The 23,398-nt window shown below is 34.1% G+C and overlaps 2 protein-coding genes across 2 annotated transcripts; one reads left to right on the top strand and one right to left on the bottom strand.

Annotated features, from left to right (window-relative positions):
- Nucleotides 1-19,452: 19,452 nt before the first annotated feature.
- Nucleotides 19,453-19,989, bottom strand: LOC145033823 (protein NDR1-like). Its single transcript, XM_078982341.1, has one exon. It carries the CDS (start codon nucleotides 19,987-19,989, stop codon nucleotides 19,453-19,455), a length of 537 nt encoding a protein of 178 aa, XP_078838467.1.
- A 1,416-nt stretch (nucleotides 19,990-21,405) lies between these two features.
- Nucleotides 21,406-22,041, top strand: LOC145033822 (protein NDR1-like). Its single transcript, XM_078982340.1, has one exon. The coding sequence runs from the start codon at nucleotides 21,406-21,408 to the stop codon at nucleotides 22,039-22,041; it is 636 nt and encodes a 211-aa protein (XP_078838466.1).
- Nucleotides 22,042-23,398: the final 1,357 nt, after the last annotated feature.

The raw sequence follows: 23,398 nt of genomic DNA, 5'->3' as shown, positions 1-23,398 counted from the left end.
AAAACTCACTCGTGCAAGCTCTAAACCTAATTCAGTACACTACATTCATTCAACTTTGGGCTTGTAAGCCTAACTTCCCGGTTCAAACCTATTATTGGACCAGGATTCACTTATTAGGCGTAATGGGCCAGTAACCCCTCAACTTGGTTCATTTCGGCGAAGAATCCACATTTGGGCCCTAGTTGGACCCACATTCATTAGGTAATAATATTTTGGGCCATAAAACTCTTCATGGGCCTTACTGGGCCGAAAAGCACTCACTTTATCTCTATGGGCCGAAAACCCACTTATTTAACCTCATTGGGCTGAAAACCCATTTCCTTTACCCTTTTCGGCCGTAAACTCATATATGGGCCCACATGGATTGAAAATCCCTAATGGGCCAATGCAATATCAACTACACATAAATTTAAGCCCAATATCTTTTTCTTTCCTTCCCTCTCTTAATTCTCGATCCTATATATGTTCAAAAAAAGAAAATTGGTACTAATCCTAATACTTGACACCTCATTAATGCATGGAGGTTATCCATGAAATTTAACCATCAAACATCTATGCACTTAGAGTCTAACCTCTATGTAATACCCATTTAACCCACACTCTTCTCTCTCCCTCTACTTACAGCCGAAGACCCCCACACCCTCCTCACTTCAACCATTTTTTAATCACAAAAACTCTCTCAAATCCTTATCTCTGTAGGAACACCAAGAACTCCCTATTCCCTATTCAAAATTCGTGAGTTTGTGTGTATGCTTTCAAGAAGATCACTTCAAGCTTCACATTTTTGGTAAGATCATATAAACTGAAGTTGATTTATTCCATTTTATTCTAGATCATTTCCTCATAAACACTCTGTTTTTGTTATCATACTCTTAGAACTCTCTAGGATTCGAAAAATCATCTCAAAGAAGCATCCAAGACCGAAAACACCTTCATTCTCTTTCATTTCTTCATCAAAACCGATCAAACTTCAAGGTAAGCTTCCTACCCCTCCCTTTTCGTGATTTACTAACTTTTGGGGAGAATACAAGTTGGTTGTGTGCTAAATATAAGTATTTATGCATGCTTGTGTGTATTTGCATGATATGTTGTGTAAATATGTTATGAATCTATGTTAAACCTTATAAAACTTGACATATTTTCCAAGACTTGAAGATCTTAGGAAAAACAAGTTACTTTATGTAACTCATCATGATGATTGAAAATATTAAGCATGTTAAAGGAAACCATAAAACTAAAGAAAACTTAAAGAGGAGCCAAAAATTGTCAAATGAGCAAAAGTGAGCCTTTTAAGATACTCACGGTTTTGATGGGTCAAAAGAGTCATTTTTAGATAATAAGGGCCTATTATGACATTCACGATTTTATAAGGTTCAAAATGTTACTTTTGTCAAAATGGGCTTCTTATTGGACCTTCTTAGTTTTTATGTATTAAAAATGTCATTTTTCATAAAAATGGGCCTTACTTGGAAATTTACGGTTTCATGGACTAAAAATGCCATTTTATAAAAAATGTTCCTTAATTGTAAATTTTCAGCTTAATGGGCCTAAAATGCCATTTTTCATTAAAATGGGGCTTAAAGTTAAACTTTCGCCTTTAGTGGGCCTAAAATGTCATTTTTAACCATAATGGGCATTATTTGTAAACTTTCGGCCTTAATGGGCAAAAATGTCAATGTTGATAAAAGTGGGCTTTTTATGAATGTTGTTTTTTTAGCTAAAAGCAATCATTTTGACAACAAATGGGCTATTTACAAGATGTTTACTCTAATTGGGCCTTACATGCTTGTTGGGTTTTGTTTGACAATTTATTCCTAAATGGGTCGTATATGTGTTCATTTTACTTATTTATTGGGCCTTACGATACACTTTATCTTAATCGGGCCTAAAACAAATAAATAATTCACATTTCAATAAAAGAAAATCATATTTTATCAATAATGTTTTGTAATCAAACATATACTCGAAGTATTTTATCACTAATGTTTTGTAATCGGGCCTACACACCGCAGTTTACAAACAACAGAAAATATAGGATCTTCTGGAAGTCTCTTTTATACACTGTCAAAACTGGAACACACATGCTTTAATACAAGATTTGAAACAAAACTCTAAAACCATTTCTATAGAAAATATCGTATTTTTTGGTGTTTACAAAATATTACAAAGTTTTTCATACAAACATGCTTATGAACTCACCAACATTATATATGTTGAGATTTTCAAAATAACTTGTATTCTCAGGGACACGGTAAACAGGTCGGTCGTCAGGAAAATGTGGAATTTTGTTGTATTTTTGTTTCATCATACATTTAATACTTTGGAATGTAATTTGTGAACAAATACAATGATGTAAACCATGTATGTTGTATTATTGAATGTATGATGATGATGTTGTCTTTAATTTATATACACTGTGATGATATCACAAGATGAAGTCACCTGCCCCCGGACGTTTCCGCCGTTTGGTTCGGGGGTGTGACACACAATATCCTTGGATTATATGAACAACTCACTAGGCACTGCACGAAGTTTGCCGAAAAAATATGGAGGGCACATGGATTTGATACAACGATGAATATTGGGACATTTCAATCTCTCCCAACTCCAAGTTTTTCCCTGTTTTTGAGCCTTTTAATCTAAGCATTTTAGATAATCAAATACTTAACGCTTAAGTCAGCTTCATGCCAAGAATGGTACTGACTTTGAAAAGATCTGGCCCAACGACTGACCAGAAGAGGTGAAGAATTACAAAGTGAGGAGGTTTATGAAGACTGATTTTGTTTAGTATACCCTCACCAGGAGAGGAGATGATCACATCGGAATGCAGGCTGATTTTCACTGCATGAACCCATAAGAAGTTTTTCTAATTGCAAGAGTTTTTCAGATCAAAGCTGAAAAACATCTGAAGATGAAGATTGCGTGTGAGAAAGCTTGCGAATTTCTCAAGGCATTAGTGTGCGATTTTGGGAAAATTGTTTCCGAAATTCATCCTATCCTAGCCAAGACGTTCAACTTTCCAAACTTCGAGCATGCACCAAGCTTTATAGAAGGTTATCAAGACATGTCACTCGGAGCAGCAAACTTTCCGGAGTTAGCAGTTGTATATAAGAAAGCCAACAATGATCGAAAATACTTCATTCCAATAATCGGAATGTTCTGTTTGACTAGGAAGCAACTGGATACTACCTTGGATTCGGTTCAAAGATCCAAGAATACAACTGAAGAGGTGAAGTTTGAAATCACCTGAATAATCCAATGGCTAGGTGATGTAAGGAAGTTTTGTTGGATCATTATCAAATTCCTTAAACTCGACAAGTGAATAAAAATTTAAAGATGTCACTTTGGGGGAAATTGTTGATACAAAAAGTGACCCTCTTAAACTTAATGATCCGCAGTCATGTTTTGTCTACCACAATTGGAGTTTGCTACTATAACTGAAAATTTTCTACCAAAGTTGAAGAAGTTGTTTTGTGAACCGTAGTGAACCACAACCACTACCGCAGTGAAGAAAGATGAAGGATTTTAGTTACGTTAACTGACTTAGCGTGATAGAATAGCATTATCCAGTGAACCTTGCATGGTCACTTAAGTCAATAGAATATTAGTTGTTTATTTCAGATGTAACTTTATGGGAATCTATAAATAGAGACTCCTTTCTTAATGTAAACGTACTTTTTTCACGATCTTTTGAAATTTTCACTAAAATACAAAGATCATTCTCTCATATCTCATCTTATAATATGCGAGATCCTCTTCATCTTAAATTGTTCACATTTACTAACTCATGTTTGACTGCAAACCTTTTTACGAATCAGTTTGGTGTTTACTTGACATAACATATTGTCATTTACATTTTCTTTATATTTCCACAACTAACTATCTAACACTTCTAACTTATTATTGTTGAGCTAACTTGATCCTTTGAGATTAACTTATTCCGTAACTATTACCTTGTACTGACGTTTGTTCAAGTGTTTCTCAAAAGTTTTTCTCTCAACATGGGACATATTGGAATGTTGGGATTTCATAAATTTGCCAACTTTATGAATCCCCAGAGTTCCTTTGTGGTTAGGAGTGTTCGGTCTGGAGTTTTATAGAGTTTTGAACTCTTGCATGAGATCTTGGCCCCTTTTTCTATATTTTGATCTTATATGAGTCCAAGACATGCATTGGACATGCATGTGTGGAAAGTATGGATTTTTTTGTGATTATAATGTGCTAGAACATTATGGAACGGGAATCTAGTAAGCCTTCAATGAAAAGTGCTTACTGGATTAACTTAAGTCATGTTTTTGCCCTATTTAGACCTATAAATAAGATCACTATCTCTTGGAGGGTCTAAAGGGATAAAGTTGGAAAATTTATCCACTTGGTCCATAGAAAAGAACCAGATCTGAATTATCGAGCACTTGATATTGGAAAGAAAAGTGACTTAATGTTTTAAACTACCCATACCACTCCCCTCGGTGTGGCTCAGGTTTCTACGGCATGACGAGTGGGTAAAGACCCATTTGTTTTGTTGTTTGATGGCCACAGTGTGGCGAAGAAGGGACACGACGTGGCGACCTACTATGGCTACTTTGACCTTGACTTTTGACCAAGTTTTGATATAGTGGAATTTTGGATATTTTCAGCAGTAGTTTGAGACTAGGCCATTGTTTGTGTATAGGTGACTTGTAGAGTCAACAGTTGGAGCTGTGATCTGTTCAGCTATTTTTTTCAGACTATGTGATGAGTTTTCCGTGAATATACTTCTGATTCGGAGGCACCAATGTTGGCCTAGTAGATTGTGTACCCCGATTTGGAACGTTGCTATACTTAGTGAATAGTTAAGATCTACATGTTTATCTGGTTATTGTTATATGCATATTTTTCTTACATGTCGACATGGTGTGGTTGGGTTGAGATTGTATTGCTTTCTGCTGCTAGTCAATAAACCTGGACAATCCAACTGAAAGGTTGTGGGCCATTGGCAATTCAAACGAATGTTTGTGGGCCGGAAGGAGGAAATATAACCATGAGGTTGTGGGCCATGGGAATCCAACTGAGAGGTTGTGGGCCGGGGGTAATCCAACCATGAGGTCATGGACCCAATATGTATTATTTGTATATGTTTTGTTGTGGTGGTACTTTGGGGGAGCTCACTAAGCTTTGACTTACAGTTGAAGTTTGTTGTTTCAGGTACTTTAGATGATCATGGAAAAGCAAACGCGTGATTATTTAGGTTACAGTTGAAGTTTATTGTGGTGGTACTTTGCTTGCTTGTTGCTTATAGGAGTTTTTCAGGTGTGAATTAACTACAAATTGAATATGTTAAGCCACATGTTGCATGCGTTAAATAAATATAGAGTGAAGGACTTGGTCCTATTTCACAACTCTTGTTTGAGTCCAATCATTGTAGGGTTGAATTATTTAAACTAAGATTATTTAGGTTATGTTGCATATGATTGTATTCATGAAGTAGTTACCTGGAACCAATAGGGGTCTTTTGGAAGCTGATTGAATGGGTGTAGCGAGGATCCTAGGATAACCTATGGAGTGTGTAGTAATCATGGTGTGCTATTTAGTGGGTGTTGGAAGTATCATTATGGGTGAGTGTGCGTAGCAGGCTAGCTAAGGAATATTTAACCACTCTTAAGAGAGTGATGGTAGAATATATTCATATCCTAGTTGTTGGGATTCTTTTCAAGTAGTTTGTGATGATCCATTGAGACAAATGCAAGTAAGTGTGGAAGGTAGTATGGGCCTGTACTACTGAAAGCACATGGCCCGTACACGTAGCAAGGAAGTCACAAACCTCGAGTGTTTAGTCTCTATGTGATGGTTGAAGTGGTATTAAATTATGGCATTTCTAATATATTTTGGTTCATTTTCAGTTTGGTGTTCATGAGAGGATCTGGTTAAGGATCTAGACCAGGTGGCTAGGATAGGCCGGGGCTGACAGATGGTTAGATGTGGGAGATGATTTCCATTGAGGTTTCACAGATAGTGCAGGAAGAGTTGCATGACATTATGGATCAGATCACTGGCAACCTAATAGCTAAGTTCGAGGAGAAAACTTAAGCCTTACAGTATGTGGGAGGGACTGTTGAGGCGACTATTGGGAGAGATCTTGATGTGGGCATGCGACTCATAAAGATAAAGAGGGCTCTTTCAACAATATACAAAGAGTTTGAGGTTGCTAACCTTGGTACTAGAAGTCAATTGGGATTTTATATCAGCAGGAAGTGTGGTGGAACCAATAGGTTTGCATGTCAAAAGTTCAAATGCTACAAGTGTGGATAGAAAGGGCGTGTCGTTTGCGACTACAGGAAGGATCAGATGTGTTTCTACTGTCACCAGTTGGGTTATCTCAAACCTGACAGTCCTCCAGGGGTAGCGGAGGGAGTACAAGCCTAGATACCACCATCTGGTAGGAGTTTAAGTTTGAAGCGCAAGAAATCATAGGTATGACATTTTGATCCTCAGTTTATTCTTGAATGGATAGACATTCGTATAGTTAGCTTGTTAGAAGTATTATGTTAGCATATATAAGTTCAATGGGTCATGGTTTTGGTGTTCGGGTTGTTTCGTAAATCATAAAGCAAGAGGATCATTCGTGATGGGTTGGAAGCTGTAATGTTGGGAAAGATTCTAAAATCTCTATCTAGGGTTCGGGAATTCCTTGCGATTGCAGGTTATTATTCAAGATTTGACATATGCAAATTTGCATACTGAGAGCTGTGTTTAGAGAGTATCTGGATGAATCGGTTTTAGGCTTTGACGTGGAAAATGTCGGCCAATGAGGGAGAAAGCCCTGAGCAGGGGAGGAATGAGAGTTATTCTTTAAGGATTAGCAAGCATGTTGATTTTGATGGTTTTCGTGCGATGGGCCGAAGGAAGTTGCAGTGTAAGTTTAAGGTGTTCAACATTGTTGAGATATTTTATGATGGAGAGGATTGAGAGATTGAACCGAAGCGGGAGTAGGGTGAGTTATGTTAGATTCATGTTCTAGAGTTGTACATGCCATCCTTGCGTCAGAAGCTTCTGGATAAGATCTCATATTTGCTGGTTATCCCTTCTGGGACAACGAAATAGAGTTAAGAGGAGTGTGTATTTATCAGGTTGAATATCAATTGAAGGTGGGGTTGGCTTATCAAATCGATCGCTATCATTAGTGGGGTTAGACCATTATTGGATTATCAATCTACTTCAGGGTGTAATGGATGCACTTTTGCACGGGTTTTGGTTTACTGGATGAGATTGTTTGAGAAATCATCAAAGTAGTATGAATCGATAGTGTTATGTGTGGATCAATCTTTCTTCAAGTGTAGAGCAACAAGTATATTTATTGGACCCATGAATAGGGTGTCGAAATAATGTTGACTAATTTTCTAGAAGGACTATGGATCTGTGTGGAATCCCTTTTCGGCAAGGTCATGCCGGTAGGGTTGGAAGGGAGTCAGCCTGACCTTGGTTCTATTGAGCAATTGTAGGATCGGTTTGAATATCTAAACTGAAACTTTTTTTGAGAAGGTTTTATGGTTGGGATGCTTATTGATATGGATGGTGATCGAGATGGAAAGCTTAGGGTCGGGAGGCTATGGATTGTGAATGTATAGTAAAAGTATTGAAGTCGTTAGGGAGGGGCTGATTCCAAGTGGGGAAGAACCGCTTGGAAATATCGGTAATAATTTCAAATGAGGATTAACTTGGAATTCATATCTAAGGGTAAGAGAATAGTTGGTTTTTTATTATAATCAGGGAACCAGAGATTAAGGATTTAGGTTATCTCGGTAGGGCTCTTGTGTAACAACCCGTTGTTTCAAGTCAATACAAGTTTAAACCCTAACCATGTACAAGTGAAACCACATTGCAATTCTTATTGCGTTGTGTCGTCTATAGCCATGAAGGCTTGTTTAGAAATTAATAACTAAATGTAGATTGAAAAACTTGTTGATTTATGTTAGTATAAATTAATATAAGTCAAAAGTTAAAGTCTAAACAAGAAATAAATGCAACATATAGGATTTTTCGACCCAAAGATTCTAGAAACAAGTTGTTTTCGGTTTAAGGAATCAAAGTGCAAGAAGGGTTTTCGGTTTTGAGCATGACCGAAAACTCAAAGTGTTTACACTATGACCGCAATCACTATCAAGCCCATCTTGTAGGACCGAAAACACAATGCCAATGCCCATTAAGGACGAAAACCCTCTTATATATAAGTGTTTTACCACAAACTAAATTCATTTCTCACATCTCAAGTTGTAAACACTTCACTTTTTGCTCTCAAGTATCATCCGTAAACCCATAATTTCGTAAGATTTTTTTTTTTCAATTCTTCTTATTTTCACCAAGAACACCGAAAACTCTCGCAGGCTGACCGAAAACCGCTTATGCACACCGAAAATGTCTAGCAACACTCAAAATAATTTTTGTAAGTATTCCTTACATAATTAAAGTGTTGTCTAACACTTTAGTTATTATTTAAATCATTAATTGATTTATTATTTAAATTAATATCTTATTAATTTGAATACGATGTCGTGTATTATTATTATTAGGACACGACTACGCACGCGGGTTCTACTCCGATGATCATCGCTACCACTTCGCATCCAAACACAGACTTACATTCTATGTGAGTTCATACCCCTACGTTTTCACTATTTTAAAATGTTTTCAGGGGGGGATACAAGTAAAACACAAGGACACTTGTGTTAACATTCAAATGATTTCAACCCATTTGCAATTGTTTCAAACTGCTTTATCGTTACATATTATCAGCATATATTTATATATAATTATACATATAAATAAGGTTCAACAACCTTAGAATTGACAATTTCCTCATAAATCCTGTTCCTTGCCTGGTTGTCGGTTTAGTATAGAATTACTTATTCGAAATGTCTATTCACTCTTAATTATATATGCTATAAATATATATCAATATAAAATATATTTTATTATATTGTTAACTCATTTGTAACATGTCGAGAAAATGGGTATCTTTCACAAAACTCTTGTTATCGCTTTATACACACTGTTAAATTGCAAATGTTTTCAGTTCACTACCAAACATATATTTAAACTATAATAGATATAGTTTGTTAACAACTACCAGATTTTACTAAGTTTAAGAAACTATACAAGAACATAGTTTTAAACTATCATTGGGTATAGTTTAGAAACACTACACTATTTTACAAGTTCAAGAATACTATACAGAACCAAGTATATAAACTATAATATGTATAGTTTATGAAACACTACTCTATTTCACTAATTCAAAGATACACTATTAAAATAATTATTTTACATTAAAAAGTACACTACTACAAGGTAATACATATAGAATTTTATAGACTTAATTTTTTTTATTTAGCTTTATTTCATGTTTCTTGTTTGATTGTGGATTTAGAATAGGATTATTTATTCGAAGTAGTATTTAGTCTTAGTTATATATAATTTGTATACACTATGTGATTACAGAAAGGTCAACACAAATCACAAAATACAAATTCGTTTCAATTGTTGCTATAAATTTCATGAAATTAAATGGTGATTGTTTATGAGGATCACGTGTTTTTCTATGATGTTCTTCGTAAAGTAAATTAAAATTTTCAAAATATTGAGGTTTTATCTAAGATTTTTCATTTTTATTTTAATTAGACAACTTTGCTTTAGAGTAAAGGGTATTTTTTTTTATTTTTTTTATTTTCCATATCTCGAAACCATTCATCACATCACTCTCTTGTTAGCTTCTCACTTTTCACTTTTCAACCGTTCTCAAATCTCAACCTACAAAAAATTAAATTTTCCTATCCCTCCCTAACTCTCTTAATTTTTAATTTTAAAATAAACACAATTAATTAAAATCATACAAACTAATTCATAAAATATTTAAAAACAACATGTAAAACTAATTATTGATACAAAATTTTATAAATAAAATATAAATAAATAGAACATAGAAAGACTTAAGAAAGAAAATAAGGAGCGAGTTATGTGATTTGCTGAAACATACTTATGGGAGGTATCCATGGTTTGAATGATGTAATGTAGATAGTGACGATACATCCCCCATCTTTTTTAATCTGGCAACGATATCGTCCGCTCTTATTACAAAAGTCAAATTGTATACAATACTTTCTATCAATACATTATAATTTATATTTTTAGAAAAATTATATAATATACATAAAAATATATCATTGTATATGAACAATCTTATGTACTAACTACTTGTCTTATTAAATACAAGATATGGGTAGGATTTGGAATTTAATGCAAGTAGATTTTCATTTTGATTTATGAAGATCCATGATGTCACTACTCTGTTACATAGGGCTGCTGCTACAGTCTTCCTAAACCTATCGCCCTCATTTTCTTTAATAGTGATTTTTACCATGGCATTTTCGTTAATAATATATCTATTTTTGAAAACTACAAATTATATTATCCTTAAATATTAACATAATATATAAACAAAACTAAAAGTATCGTTAGCATTAATAATTTCTATATTCTTTGTAAAGTTTTTTATATTGTAATATAGATTTTTATTATATTTACTTAATATAAAACTATTTTTATAAAAACATCTATAATAATTAATCAGTTAATCCCATAAATATTTATTGCTTTTATCATATCATCTCTTTCTATGTTTATCTAATGTGAACATACTAAACGAATATAAACGAACAAATATAAATAAAAATTATTTAACACATACGAACATAAACATATGATATGGTAATATAATAAAAAATTCAACATAAATGAATATAAATAAATTAAACGAACAAACACAAATAAACTTAAACGAACATCATAAACGAACGTTCACAAATATAAATGAACGAACGAGACCATTGTTTTTATTCGTTCGTTGAAATAAACAATTGATAATTTTTGTTCATATTCGTTCAGCTATTAAATAAACGAACATAAACGAATTTCCCGCCAAACAGTTCATGAATGTTACCAAACGTTCAGTTCATTTACAGCCTCACATATAAGTGAATGATGTAAACAAAATACACATAAAAAACAATATTAAATAATTACATTGGAAAATAAAACAAAATTTAAAAATATATTTAAATAAAACGTCAAAAATATTAAAAAAAAATTAAACCACAAAAAAAAGATAAATAAATAACGTAAATAATAATAATAATAATAATAGTAATAATATGATTTTATATAGTTTAGGTAATTGATTTAAAAAATAAAAACAATTTTATAGATAATCTATATTAATTCTATTAAAATAAAAATATAAAACAATTATATATATATATATATATATATATATATATATATATATATATATATATATATATAACTTTTAAAAGAAAAAGAAAAAAGAAAAAAAAATGGTAATTTGGTTTATATGAACCAAAGAACTGCATTATAATTTTCACAAACCACATGGATGTAACCTTTAAAATTTTAAACTTAAAAACAAAAACTACGGCCAAAACACAAAAGAGAATGTAGGAGTTTATTTTTTCCTTTTTAACTTTAATGAGTTGCGGTAAAAATCAAAATCTCCCTTGTTATTTTTGTTGTGGTCAGAAAGATCAAAGTTATAAGTTCTTCAAATACTAGGTGTTACCACGAAAATAACTAAGCTAGAGTTGAAGTCATGTCAAATAGTTGGAGCTCGTAGCTTGTTAAGGTGACAAACTGGATTCGTATATGGGCACATTGTGTTCATGTGCAATTGTTAGACCCTGAGGTTATTGGAGTTGAAACAGAGGTCATGTAAACATGTAATATTTATAGCTCCATGGTAAATGGTTGACAAGAATTATGCCAAATTTATGAAAAGATATGTGATGCGACCGAAGCTTATGTGCTGTGGGATAACTTGTTTAGTTTCAAGGCCATCTTCAAGTGGTTGTATCACAAGTGACCATTTTCATCTTTGATTAAACGTTTAATAGTAATATCCATCTATGAATCTGATAGATTTACTCTTCGTTACTGCATGTGTTCCGTTGCAACCTTTACTTTTTCCTAAACGGTTAACAGTCAAGTAATGTAATCCTGAACCAGCCATATGGTACTTTTGGGAATTATCCATGTTCAAGATCGAAAAGACTAACTAATGACTTGATTCAATCATTTTGATATCTGAATGGGTATACCCGATCTCTATTTATGAACTCGATTGTTTCAATTTTGATACATTGAAAGTAGTGAAAAGGTAGAGGATGTTTTGTTTATGTATACAATGAAGTTTGTTTTTCAATCATCTCGGTCATAAAACAAAGAATCAATAAAATCAGAGATGAAATATGGCTTAATGTTGCTGACGATGAATTCATAAGAGCATTTCTACAAATAGTTGGTATGAAACTTATTTTAAATACAACCCAATTAAAACGGATCTAATCAATTTTCAAGAGAGAGGACTTCACTTGGGTCAGCTGATCTTAAACTTCTAAAAACTTTTAGGGTGCGTTTGGTTGGCAGGAAATGAATGGAATTCGAGGGAAAATGATTCCAATTCCCTCAAATTCATGCGTTTGGTTGGACTTAGAGGAGGGAAAAAGATTCCTAAATGAAATAAACTTTCCACCATATGGAGGAAAGTGAATTCCTTCCAAAGTTGGATGGAAAACATTCCTTCTCATCAAGGAAAGTGATAGATTACAAAAACACCCATTATATTTATCAGAAAACCCACCGCCACTACCACCACAATCACTGACCACTACCACCAACACTGCTACCACCGCCACCACCGCCACCATCACCACCACCTCTGCCGCCCCACTGACCAAACAACATATGTAATTGGATTCAAATTCCTTTTCCAATTCCAATTCAAATTTCTTCAGCAACATTCTGCGAACCAAACAACACCTTATTATTCTCCTATTTTCTCAGTCTTTCAGGTAGATGATATGTACCGAACCTCCAATGACCAAAGCGTTGTAAATAATGAAACTTGAATGATCGATTAGATTCAAACAGGTAAAAGAATCAAAATGCAGAAAGAAGTTTAAAATTGTGTCGAATGATTAATAAGCACAATCTTAGAAGAGCTCGATTAAGAAGTGCTACTGTAAAGGTTGTGTAGGGTTTACAAGCAAGATACGGTACACGCATGCACTTTAAATAATATGTGGATAGTTCCATCCCACTACACAAAATGGACTAAACAATAGATACACAATGAAGCAATTCATATGATCCAACAATCTTCCCCTTTGCATCAATTGAGGAAGGAGACCTTCACTGTGGAGTTCACTTCTGAACTTAAAAAAGTTTCATTACAACGCTCAGCAAGGCCTTGCAAACCTGGATATACCAATGGATCACATCGGAGAAACAATTCTTATACCCTTTATGATTCCCTTTGTACTTATCCATAAACACCAAAATATATTGCAGACAATAAGTGGAGTAAAAATGCTTATAAGCAAGATAAAAGCAAACTTTGTGGAAATTAGCATCTGTTCACTCTTTTATTTGAAAAGCTATGCACCAGCCTTCCTTTCGTATTTTCCCCAGCTTCATTTTGTCAAAATTTTCTAGAGCTTCCTTGGGGAACACACTCGGCCTCTTTCGTAGAACAATTGCAATCTCAACGTCCATTTTGCCAATCTCTTGGATGTATGAAACTAACATTCGCTTGAGATGAGAAACAACGGGTTCATACTTTTGTTCATCCTTGAGCAACATATTGAGCAACAAAATCCAATCATATGGGTTCAGGAAAGGTAGAATGGCAAATGTGAATTCACATACTTAACTCGTATAACCTCTAGCAACCTTAAAACGGGCATTTGGGAAGCTATCAATTTCAATTGGACCTGAAACCTTCACAACTATTATCTTTTTCGTACTCTAGGTTTCATATTGAGGCTTCATGTGCTTTAAGTAGAAGGAGAAGAGCATATGGTCAACACTATTATCAATCAGAGGAGCGTTCGCAACTTTGATGAAGCTACGAAGCTTGAAGTCTTTCGGCGTTATTAGAAGATCAAGTTGCAAATCTTGTGTGTTATACAGGTCGAAAGATGCAATAGGCTTTAATCAATATTGACTTGGATTGTCTATAGCCTCATTCATAATTTTCTCCAAAGTATTCCACAATGGAAATAAAAAGCTTCCTGCTTTCCAAAGTAACTTGAGCTTCTCGTTCAACTTTATCTTTCTCTTCTGCTTCTCTTACGACGCAATTATGTTCATCGATCTGAGATTCACGAGCCTTCCTTCGTTTCAGCTCATGCTTATTAGGCTCTTCTCCGTCACTGTCATCAATGATCTTTTCATCAGTAACCTTTTCTTTACCTCTAGAACTCGAAGCTACATTAACCTTCGGTTCATTTTATGACTTTGGCTGTACAGTTGTATCAACTAGTTTCAGGTTTTTTTTCGTAGATTGCTTCACAGGGTCTCCCTTTGTTTTGGAAGTGTGTCAGACTCCGAAATACCATCAATTTTGATGAGCATCACGAACACAGGCCTAATTTTTTCAGCCAGATGCTTCTTAATAGTGATTGTAATTAGAGAATCACCAGTCTCAATTATATCTGAGAGTACGGTGTTCACATCGGCAACACAACTCTTCATCACCACCTTTTTGGATAAGAGCGTATTAATCTGTTTCTCAGCATGTTCTAGCTTGATAGATAGAACCTTCACTTTTTCTATTTTGACTGCGAGCTTATCCATTATTTTGTTCTCCATAGCCAAGTCTTCATGAAGCTTGTCTATTTTGGAAGAGATGGAGGTGTGAAGCTCTAAATTGTCAGATTGGATGCTAGTACGAACCTTTTCTAGTGCATCCTTCTAAGTATGAATGGTTGATCAAATACTGAAAATTATTGCATTCACCTTCCTAGTGATTGATTCGAAAGATGTCTGGAACTTACTCATAAGAGATTGAGCATCACTGAGTAGTTTATTGACTTTTTCGGTCGTTTCCTTACATACAAAAGGTTAAACCTCAACAACTTGATTTGTTTTGTCAAGGTTCACAGAGTGTTCCTTCATCATCATTTCAAAGAAGACCTTGACAGTTTCTTGAGAGTAGTCACCACGAGAGGATTTTTTTGGTGGAATCAGTTAAGGAATCCAACTTGTCAGTCAGTGCCTTTAACTGCCCTCTGGTGACCGGAGCTTCATCGTCACTCTCAGTTCTGATGTTGAATGGACTGTAAGTGAAACCTCCAAAATCATCTTCATCATCACCATAGACAGTGTCTGGATCATCTTGGCATAGAAGTGAGATGGGTGGTGTAGAATGACCAAGAGTGAAACCTGAAGCACCTGCCCCCGCATCAGATGCGTTGACAAAAACTGGAGGGTTACTAAATTGAAACCTAGAGCAATCACAGAAGAAACCAAAGGCATAAAATTGGAAAATCAACCGGGTGGACAAGAACGGTGGTGATGACGTGATTAGAAGTGGTGGTGAAACATGTTAGAGAGAGAGAGAGAGAGAGAGAGAGAGAGAGAGAGAGAGAGAGAGAGACGAATTTGAAGATATCATCGTCGGAGGGTATCTTTGATCTTTTGAAGGAGATGTATGAAAAGTGGCAAACCTTCTTTAAGAAGAATCTAGAAGTTGTTAGACATCGTAGAGGAAAACAATTTTAGGTGGTGGATCGGTTGAGGGATTAAAAGTTGATCCAACGCCGATAAGTAGAAAAGAACAGTGGTGACTGACTATACAGTAATATGGGAAGGTGCGAGGTGAGACATTTGAGGCATGGATGGTTATAAGATCGGAGGGTATAGGAGGGAAGCTTCCCTCACTTTTTGTGGGTCATACCCTCTTTTCCTTCACTTTTCTTTCCCTCACCTAAACCCAATGAATGGGTGGGAATCCCTTCCCTCACTTTTTTTTAATTAAATAATTTTTTTTATGATTTATAATTTTTAAATTAATACTAAACATAATTTTTAATTAAAAATAAAAAGCATTTTATTAATTAAAATAAAAATTACATTAAACCTAATATTTAAATAAGTAGAAAAATAATTCATATCCTAATTTTATATAAACCAAAATACGTCACTCGGAATCATCGTGTTCGTCGCCCTCATCGTCCTCGTCATCGTCTTGATCGTCTTTATCATTCTACCCAACGTCACTCTCGTCGTCGGAATTTTCACTCTCAACGAACATATCAAAATCCTCGTCTGATTCGTCAAACAAATCATCGTGAGGAAACTCTAACTGGGGCTGAATATGAGCCCTATAAATGTGCTCCACTAAATCAGCACGAAGGGCGTGATGAATGTCGCGATTGTGTACTTCTATTCTATTCACCCTATACTCTTTTGTACCAACGGCTACTCCTTCGACATTTAGCAAAACTTCGTTTTCATTGTACCGACATATCGCTTTTCCTTCGTCTTCAAGAATCATATTGTGCAATATGATACATGCATACATTACGTGTTGTAACCTTTTCACCTCAAATGACCTTGCCCCGACCGTTAGTACTTGTCAACGTCTCTTAAGAACACCAAATGTTCGCTCCACATCGTTCCTAGCTGACTCTTGCGCCTCTTTAAACTTTTTCCTTTTCTGGTCGTTAGGACATGTAAACGATTTCACAAAAATAGGTAAGGGAGGATACATACCGTCAGTAAAATAGTATCTACGCTTATATGCTACCCCATTATATTGAAAATGTACATTGTGCGACTTTCCAAGGTAGATATCATTGAATACTGGCGATTGGTCTAGCACATTGGTGTCATTGTTTGCACTAGCTAGACCAAAGAATGCATGCCATATCCAAAGATCATGTGATACGATAGCCTCTAGAATGATCGTCGGTTCTTTGTGGTCGCCTCTCATGTACTGACCACGCCATACGTGGGGCATAATGACCAACTCCAATTCATGTAATCAATACTGCCTAGCCTTCTGGGGAATCCATGCTTGTCTTCATAGACCATGTACAATTTGTGGATATCGTTGATAATTGGTTTGTGCAAATATCGTTGCCCATAAACCAACAGATCTCTTTGCATAACTTGTACACACACTCCTACACGGTACACTCTGACATCCTAAAATACTCGTCCCATTTATCTGCATCCACGTTGTATGCTAGCTGACGAATTGCAGTCGTGCATTTTTGAACGACAGAGAAACCTTTTACCCGCTTTACATCCATTTTCCATTGGAAATATGGAAAGCGGCCTTCAAAATCGCTAACAATACGTAAGAACAGTTCCTTCCTCATCCGGAACCGACGTTGAAACTTTACAACGTAGGTGATATCATCTGCAAAATAATCTTCTATAAGGCGATCGTGTTCGGCTTCGTGATTTCTACGCAACCGCGACTTTCTTAACTTAGATCGTGCACGTGATGTTTCACCTACTCGGTTTTGATAGTATGCAACCGTTTTCGCCATGATTGAAACAATAAAATAAGCCTCCTCTACAGCCGTCGAATCGGATGATGAAGATGATGACATTTTGAATAATATTTTTTGGAGAAGAGTATAAGGTATGCGTTAGAAAAATGATTGGATGTTGTGGTATTTATAGTTTAAGAAAAGGAAAAAAAAAACAAAAAAAACAATTTAAATATATTAACGGCTATATGGCAGTTGAAAATTTGGAATCAACCGTTGCAATAAAAAAATAATAATAAACGGACCAATCATGTGAGGAGTGAGAACGCGAGATCCCCACCCCTACACTCTTCCCGTGCCAACCTTCCCGCACCCACGGTGCGGTGTTCCTATGTGCGGGAAACGTCCTAAGTAAGTATAAACTATAAAGTCGGCCTTTCTTTAATATAGAATTTAGAAACATTAAATGATTTTCTTTATTAAAATTTTTTGATAGAAAAGATGACATATTGGTTATAAGTATTGTATTTAAATGTTTATTATGGTTAAATATTTGTATGTAAGTACTTTTTTTTTAAAAAAATAGATATAATTATGTTTATGGCATTGTAATTGAACGAATATTTTGAAAGAAGCTTGGTAACAGTTGTGGAGTCATTAATTTGAATATGACTTATTATTTATTTAAGAATTAATATAGTACTAAATTTAATAATTTTCTTAAAAAAATTGAAGATAGCTAATTTTTTATTTGTTTCATTAAAAAAAAACTTAAAATCATTTAGGCATGTAAACTGATCTGGAACCGAAACCAAAAACCGAAGAAGTCGTATACTAAAAACATAAATGGAATCGAATACCAGTAACGGTTGGTTCGGTTCAGTCATATTAAGAAATATGATATTTAAAATAGTATTTATAGTCGGTACTAGTTGAAACTGGACTGAAATAAAAAACCCATAAAATAATAATTTATAAGCATATAAATAAGAACTAAAAACCAAACCGAATATCACTAACTAGTGCCAATTGGTTTCGGTTTGGTTTCCAATTCAGTTTTTCAGATAAAAGTTCATCCTTGTAATTGTTTAGTATATATGTTAGCTACAAGATTTTTATGGTGTCACTGGAGATATTAATATTCATTAGTATAAAAATAAAATAAAAACAATATAAAAATATTCGTCTTTTTTAAAAATAATATGTGACAACATACTATTCTCAAAGATAAAGTTGACACCTTCACTGAGAAATCACATTGGTTACAAAAAAATTTTGGTTGAGAAAGTAGTTTTTTAAGAATTTTTGCTATTTCTTACATTATATATTTCAAGCTTCTACAAGGCTCGTCATGACTCCAAGGCTTGTATGTGCTGCTAAGCTTTACCAAAACGCCGCATTGATTCATATATGTGTATAAAAATAAATAAATTTTGAAAATACATATAAAAATATGAATTATATAAAAAATTGCCGCCTTAAGTCACGCCTTACAAACGAAGTGACTCGCCAAGGTTTGAAAAAGCTTGAGGTTTGACATTACTGCCAAGTCAGGGCTTACGTTATTTAGAACCTTGATATATTGTGATGTTGCTACAATTTGTTAAAAATAAAGTTAATGTTGTAACATTATATGTTTTGATTTAGATTTGGATTTTCTTAGTTATAGTTTACTTTTATTTTTATTTTTTGGGGTTTAATTATAAATGATGAAAATAGGACAAAATATCTTCATTGAATTTAGTGGAGTTTGTTTTTATGAATTAATGTTAATATAGTTTCACACTTAATAAAACTTGCAATTTTACATCGGTCAACCAATCCATGGAACGGGATAACACTAATCTGCTACACTATAAATTGGTTATCTAGAAGTTTTGTCCTAAAAAAGAAAACAATAAATATCTTAAAGTTGTTGAATATAGAAAGAAAAAGGATAATAACAAAAAGACGAGTTAATAGTCATTTCAGCCATCAATCCTACAAATTTAGAGAACAATTCATTTTGCTAAGAGAAATTTTCATTTAGAGAACAATTCATTTTGTGGTAATTAATAACATTATTATTATTATTCTGGGAACAACAATCATCGAACCAATGGAATTCATCACTGTCGACGTTTCACGGTGGATCTGGTGGAGGTTTCCTCTTCAGCTTGGAATCAAGACCAGGCTCTACCATTCCAATAAACCCTCTCTGCATTTTGTTGCTGGTGGTGGAATCTACACCCACAAGACATCCCAACTCCACCTTATGCCTCTTCGTTCCAACCTTTTTATACCTAAACGAACCCACCAAATCTACTCGAAAAACTATCATATTCGTCCCTTCCAACACTGTAGGGAATCCGTTTGTTTCCACCATGTCTCGCACGCGTTTAGTCTTCCCGTTACCCTGATAAAAGCTGTCCAACTTGTAGTCTGCTAAAATGGCAAGCGTGGATACATTTGGGAAGTAAGAAAAGGTGATATTTATTTGATCTGGGTAATGAAGACCTATTGCTTTGTTTTCGTTTTTTAGCTTGAGATCGAAGTGGATAGCAAACTTTGTGGGAGAATTACCATTTGCTCTGGTCAGGTTCAAGGTTTGATTATGGAACAGATTAACCGAAAACGATGGACTAGATGGCGATGCGAATAGAGCTACCAAGACAGGCATTAGAACAACGAGACCCAAGGAAAAAGATATCACAAAAAAACAAGCAATAAGAGTGCCATAGTTCATGCATGCCATAAAACTGTCGAAAGTGATCAAATAGGATCCTGGTATTTTCAACTTTTTTTTCAAATCAAAAGAGAATAGGATTGTATATTGGTATGGAGAATCGGAGATGATCATTAAAGATATTTATAGATGAAGAAAGTGGAACCGTGGGTACGTAATTCTTTGGTGTTTTTGTCTAGTCGGCAAAATAAGTAAGATGAAATTTCTAGCAACTTTTCTTAACAAATTCAAGAACCTTAAAAAACTAACTATATTTTATGTATCGGAATTAAAAAGTCGCAAGGAGACTTAACCGATGTTAATTTCTTGGAAATTCAATGCTCGATGTGTTTAAAGATTCCTCTTCATCATCACGTTCGTTTACCAGGTCTAATATGAGGCTCCCAAGTCTCAAGTTGACTTCTATTTTTTTTACTATCAAGTTAAATGTTCGTTAATTTTATTATACAAGTTGCACTTTATTTTTCTAATTGGATCAGTGTGGATGCCTTCAGATTTTATAGCCTACTTTATAAACAGAAAAATAGTAATAATACGGATTTGTGTTAATACACTTTCTTTATTTTAAATTTAATAAAAATATTCTACAAAAATATTGAAGTGTTCCGAACTACATTTTTTGGTATAATTATGAAAATGGCCACGCTTCAATAGAGATAACTATCATAATGTAACCACATGTTGACATTTAAGACTTAATTTGTTTAAAAGCTCTTCTTCATCATTGGCTTCGTTTACCTTGTATTGTTATTGTTTTTTTTTTTTTTTTTTTTTTTTCTGATGTATATGAGGATCATTTTATTTTATATTTTTCCATTTTGCCCCAAAGGGTTTTTAGAGAGTGTGTATGAAGTTATGCTTTATTTATCACCTCTAACAATTAATATCTGAAGGGGTCAATTTTCTTTTTTTAGATGTCATAAAAATGATGATAGTATATGTACATGTTGATCTTTTAACGTTTCCTATTAAAAGGCTTTTAACCTAGAAATAAAGCTCCATTTTGAATATGAGTGGAATTAGGAGTAAATTATATTTGTTGTTTAAAAAACAAACAATATTTTCCTTAGGAATATGTATTAATATAACTTGGAAATTTCCAACACAGCACGCGGTAGCTCTTCTATCATGTATTCATATAACTTGGAAATTTCCTTACAGCTGATTTATTTATATATAAGAAAAATACAAGAAGTTCCTTAGAGTAAATAACTATAAATAAAGTCAATACGGACCATTCTCATCACTCATCCTAAAACGACATTTTTATTCCTCTCTTCTCTGTCTATATACAATAATACAAAGTAAGATACTTGTTGATTTTTCAGTCACAAGATTGATATAATTAATATGGGATCTTGCGCTAAATGTTGGGGAATAATCATATCAGTATTGGCTATCATAACCGCCGTGATCGTTGTATGCGTCTATTTCACCAACCCATCGGATCCTTCATTCACCATCAATGAGTTTTACGTTTCAGCCCTCAACCTATCGGACATTTCCTCCACCACCACCGCCGCCAACCAGACCATTTTCTTTGACATGAGGCTCCATAACTCGAATAAAGCCATGGGAGCTTACTACGACCCTGTTACAATTACCTTTTTATACATCCCTAATATCAAGTTGACTTTTGTCGTTGGAGAATACACAGTTCCCAAGTTTTATCAACATAATCAGAAAAGCATGTACGTGAGAGAAACGGTGGCCACTCGGGGCATAGCACCCTATAATAGGATGGTAACATCCTCCGTATTCATAGTGAAGGTGTCCACCAAAGTCGGGTTTACGTCACCAGCTTATCGGAAGAAGGGGACAGTGGTTGTAGTGGCGAATGTGAGGGTCGGACAAACAGGAGAAAGAGATTCAAACAGAGGCATTACACTCTTTGAATCTGGTGTGGGTGATCATAGGCTTCGTTGTTTAGGCTTTCAAATGAGTTTTTTGATCCTTTCGACTGCCACCCTTTTGATGATTATGTGATTATTTGGGATGTAATATTTGCTAAGATCTCTAAGAAGATTGAAATCTATATCACCATTGTAACATGTAAACCACTTCTTTATTTCTGTTGTTATGTGTGCATATATATATATATATATATATATATATATATATATATATATATATATATATATATATATATATATATATATATATATATATATATATATATATATATATGTCATAGTTTCTAGTGTATATATCCTACTTTGTTATACCCTTTGGTAATTTACTATATGCATGACACTTTGAACAAAACCACTAAGGGGACAAAAGATAAAACCTCTTATAGAGAAACTTTTAGTTCTCTCATTTCACATAGATTTGTTTTTTTCTAAACTCGGCTACGTTTCGCCATTACTGCATTATAAGTAAACTTTTTTTTTTTTTTTTTTTTTTGGGTGAACGAGAGTGATCAAATTAAAGATTTCCAATTCTGTGAAAAACCAGATCAACACATTCCGAGTAGGTCTTGGGGTCCGAGAACACTACTCGATTTCGCCTGCCAAGAGTATAATATTTTTTATTTTCTTTGTATTAATGTACAACAAAAAGAAATATGATGCACCAATTTTTAGTCCAAAGTTATAAAAAATTAACCCAATACAATTTAAAGTGTAATAGGCCAAAATAAACCAATTAGCCCAATACAATTTCATTTTGTTCACAGTTGGCCCATTTGTCGTCTAATTCCTTTGATGCGGAATAAAGAAGTAGAAAGATTACGGAAGTAGCATCCACGACTAAAAAAAAAAAAGAACAAAAAACTTTGTGTTCGTTTCGTTGTGCTCGTGGAGGAAGAACAAAAAAAAATTCTCACACAACACTCATCAAATTTCGGCCCTTTGTAGCTGAAATTAGACAGGCAAAACGTTTTTGAGCATAAGGGATTCCTCCAATCTGAATTTGAGAGCTATTCAAACCTTAGAATGAAACAAGTATTAAAAAAAGTTCACCAAAACAATTAACAATTTCAACAAATAAACAACTAATTTTTTAAAGCATAAACCACATAATGAATCAAATGTTGAAATTAGTAATCGTTTGAAAGTTGAAATTAGTAGTGAAATTGATTTGAAATATTGATATGTTAAGGTAAAATTGAGTCTTTTTTTTAAGTGACTACCAAGTTATAATGAATCAAATGTTGAAGGATCATCCAAAAGACAATACTCCATCAATCATTTGCTTCGATTTCTAATGTAAATCAGTAAAATCCATAACCTACAACTACTCCAATTACAAATGTTGATTTGAAGGATCTTTCAAAAGACCCGGCAGATACATCATGCATTATAATTTATATTCTAAAATAAAGAGATGAAATAAGAAAGAC

This window comes from Lactuca saligna, chromosome 3, assembly GCF_052625555.1.
Source record: "Lactuca saligna cultivar CGN05327 chromosome 3, ASM5262555v1, whole genome shotgun sequence".
In the NCBI taxonomy this organism is placed as follows: domain Eukaryota; kingdom Viridiplantae; phylum Streptophyta; class Magnoliopsida; order Asterales; family Asteraceae; genus Lactuca; species Lactuca saligna.
This window is presented reverse-complemented; position numbering and strand designations above follow the sequence as displayed.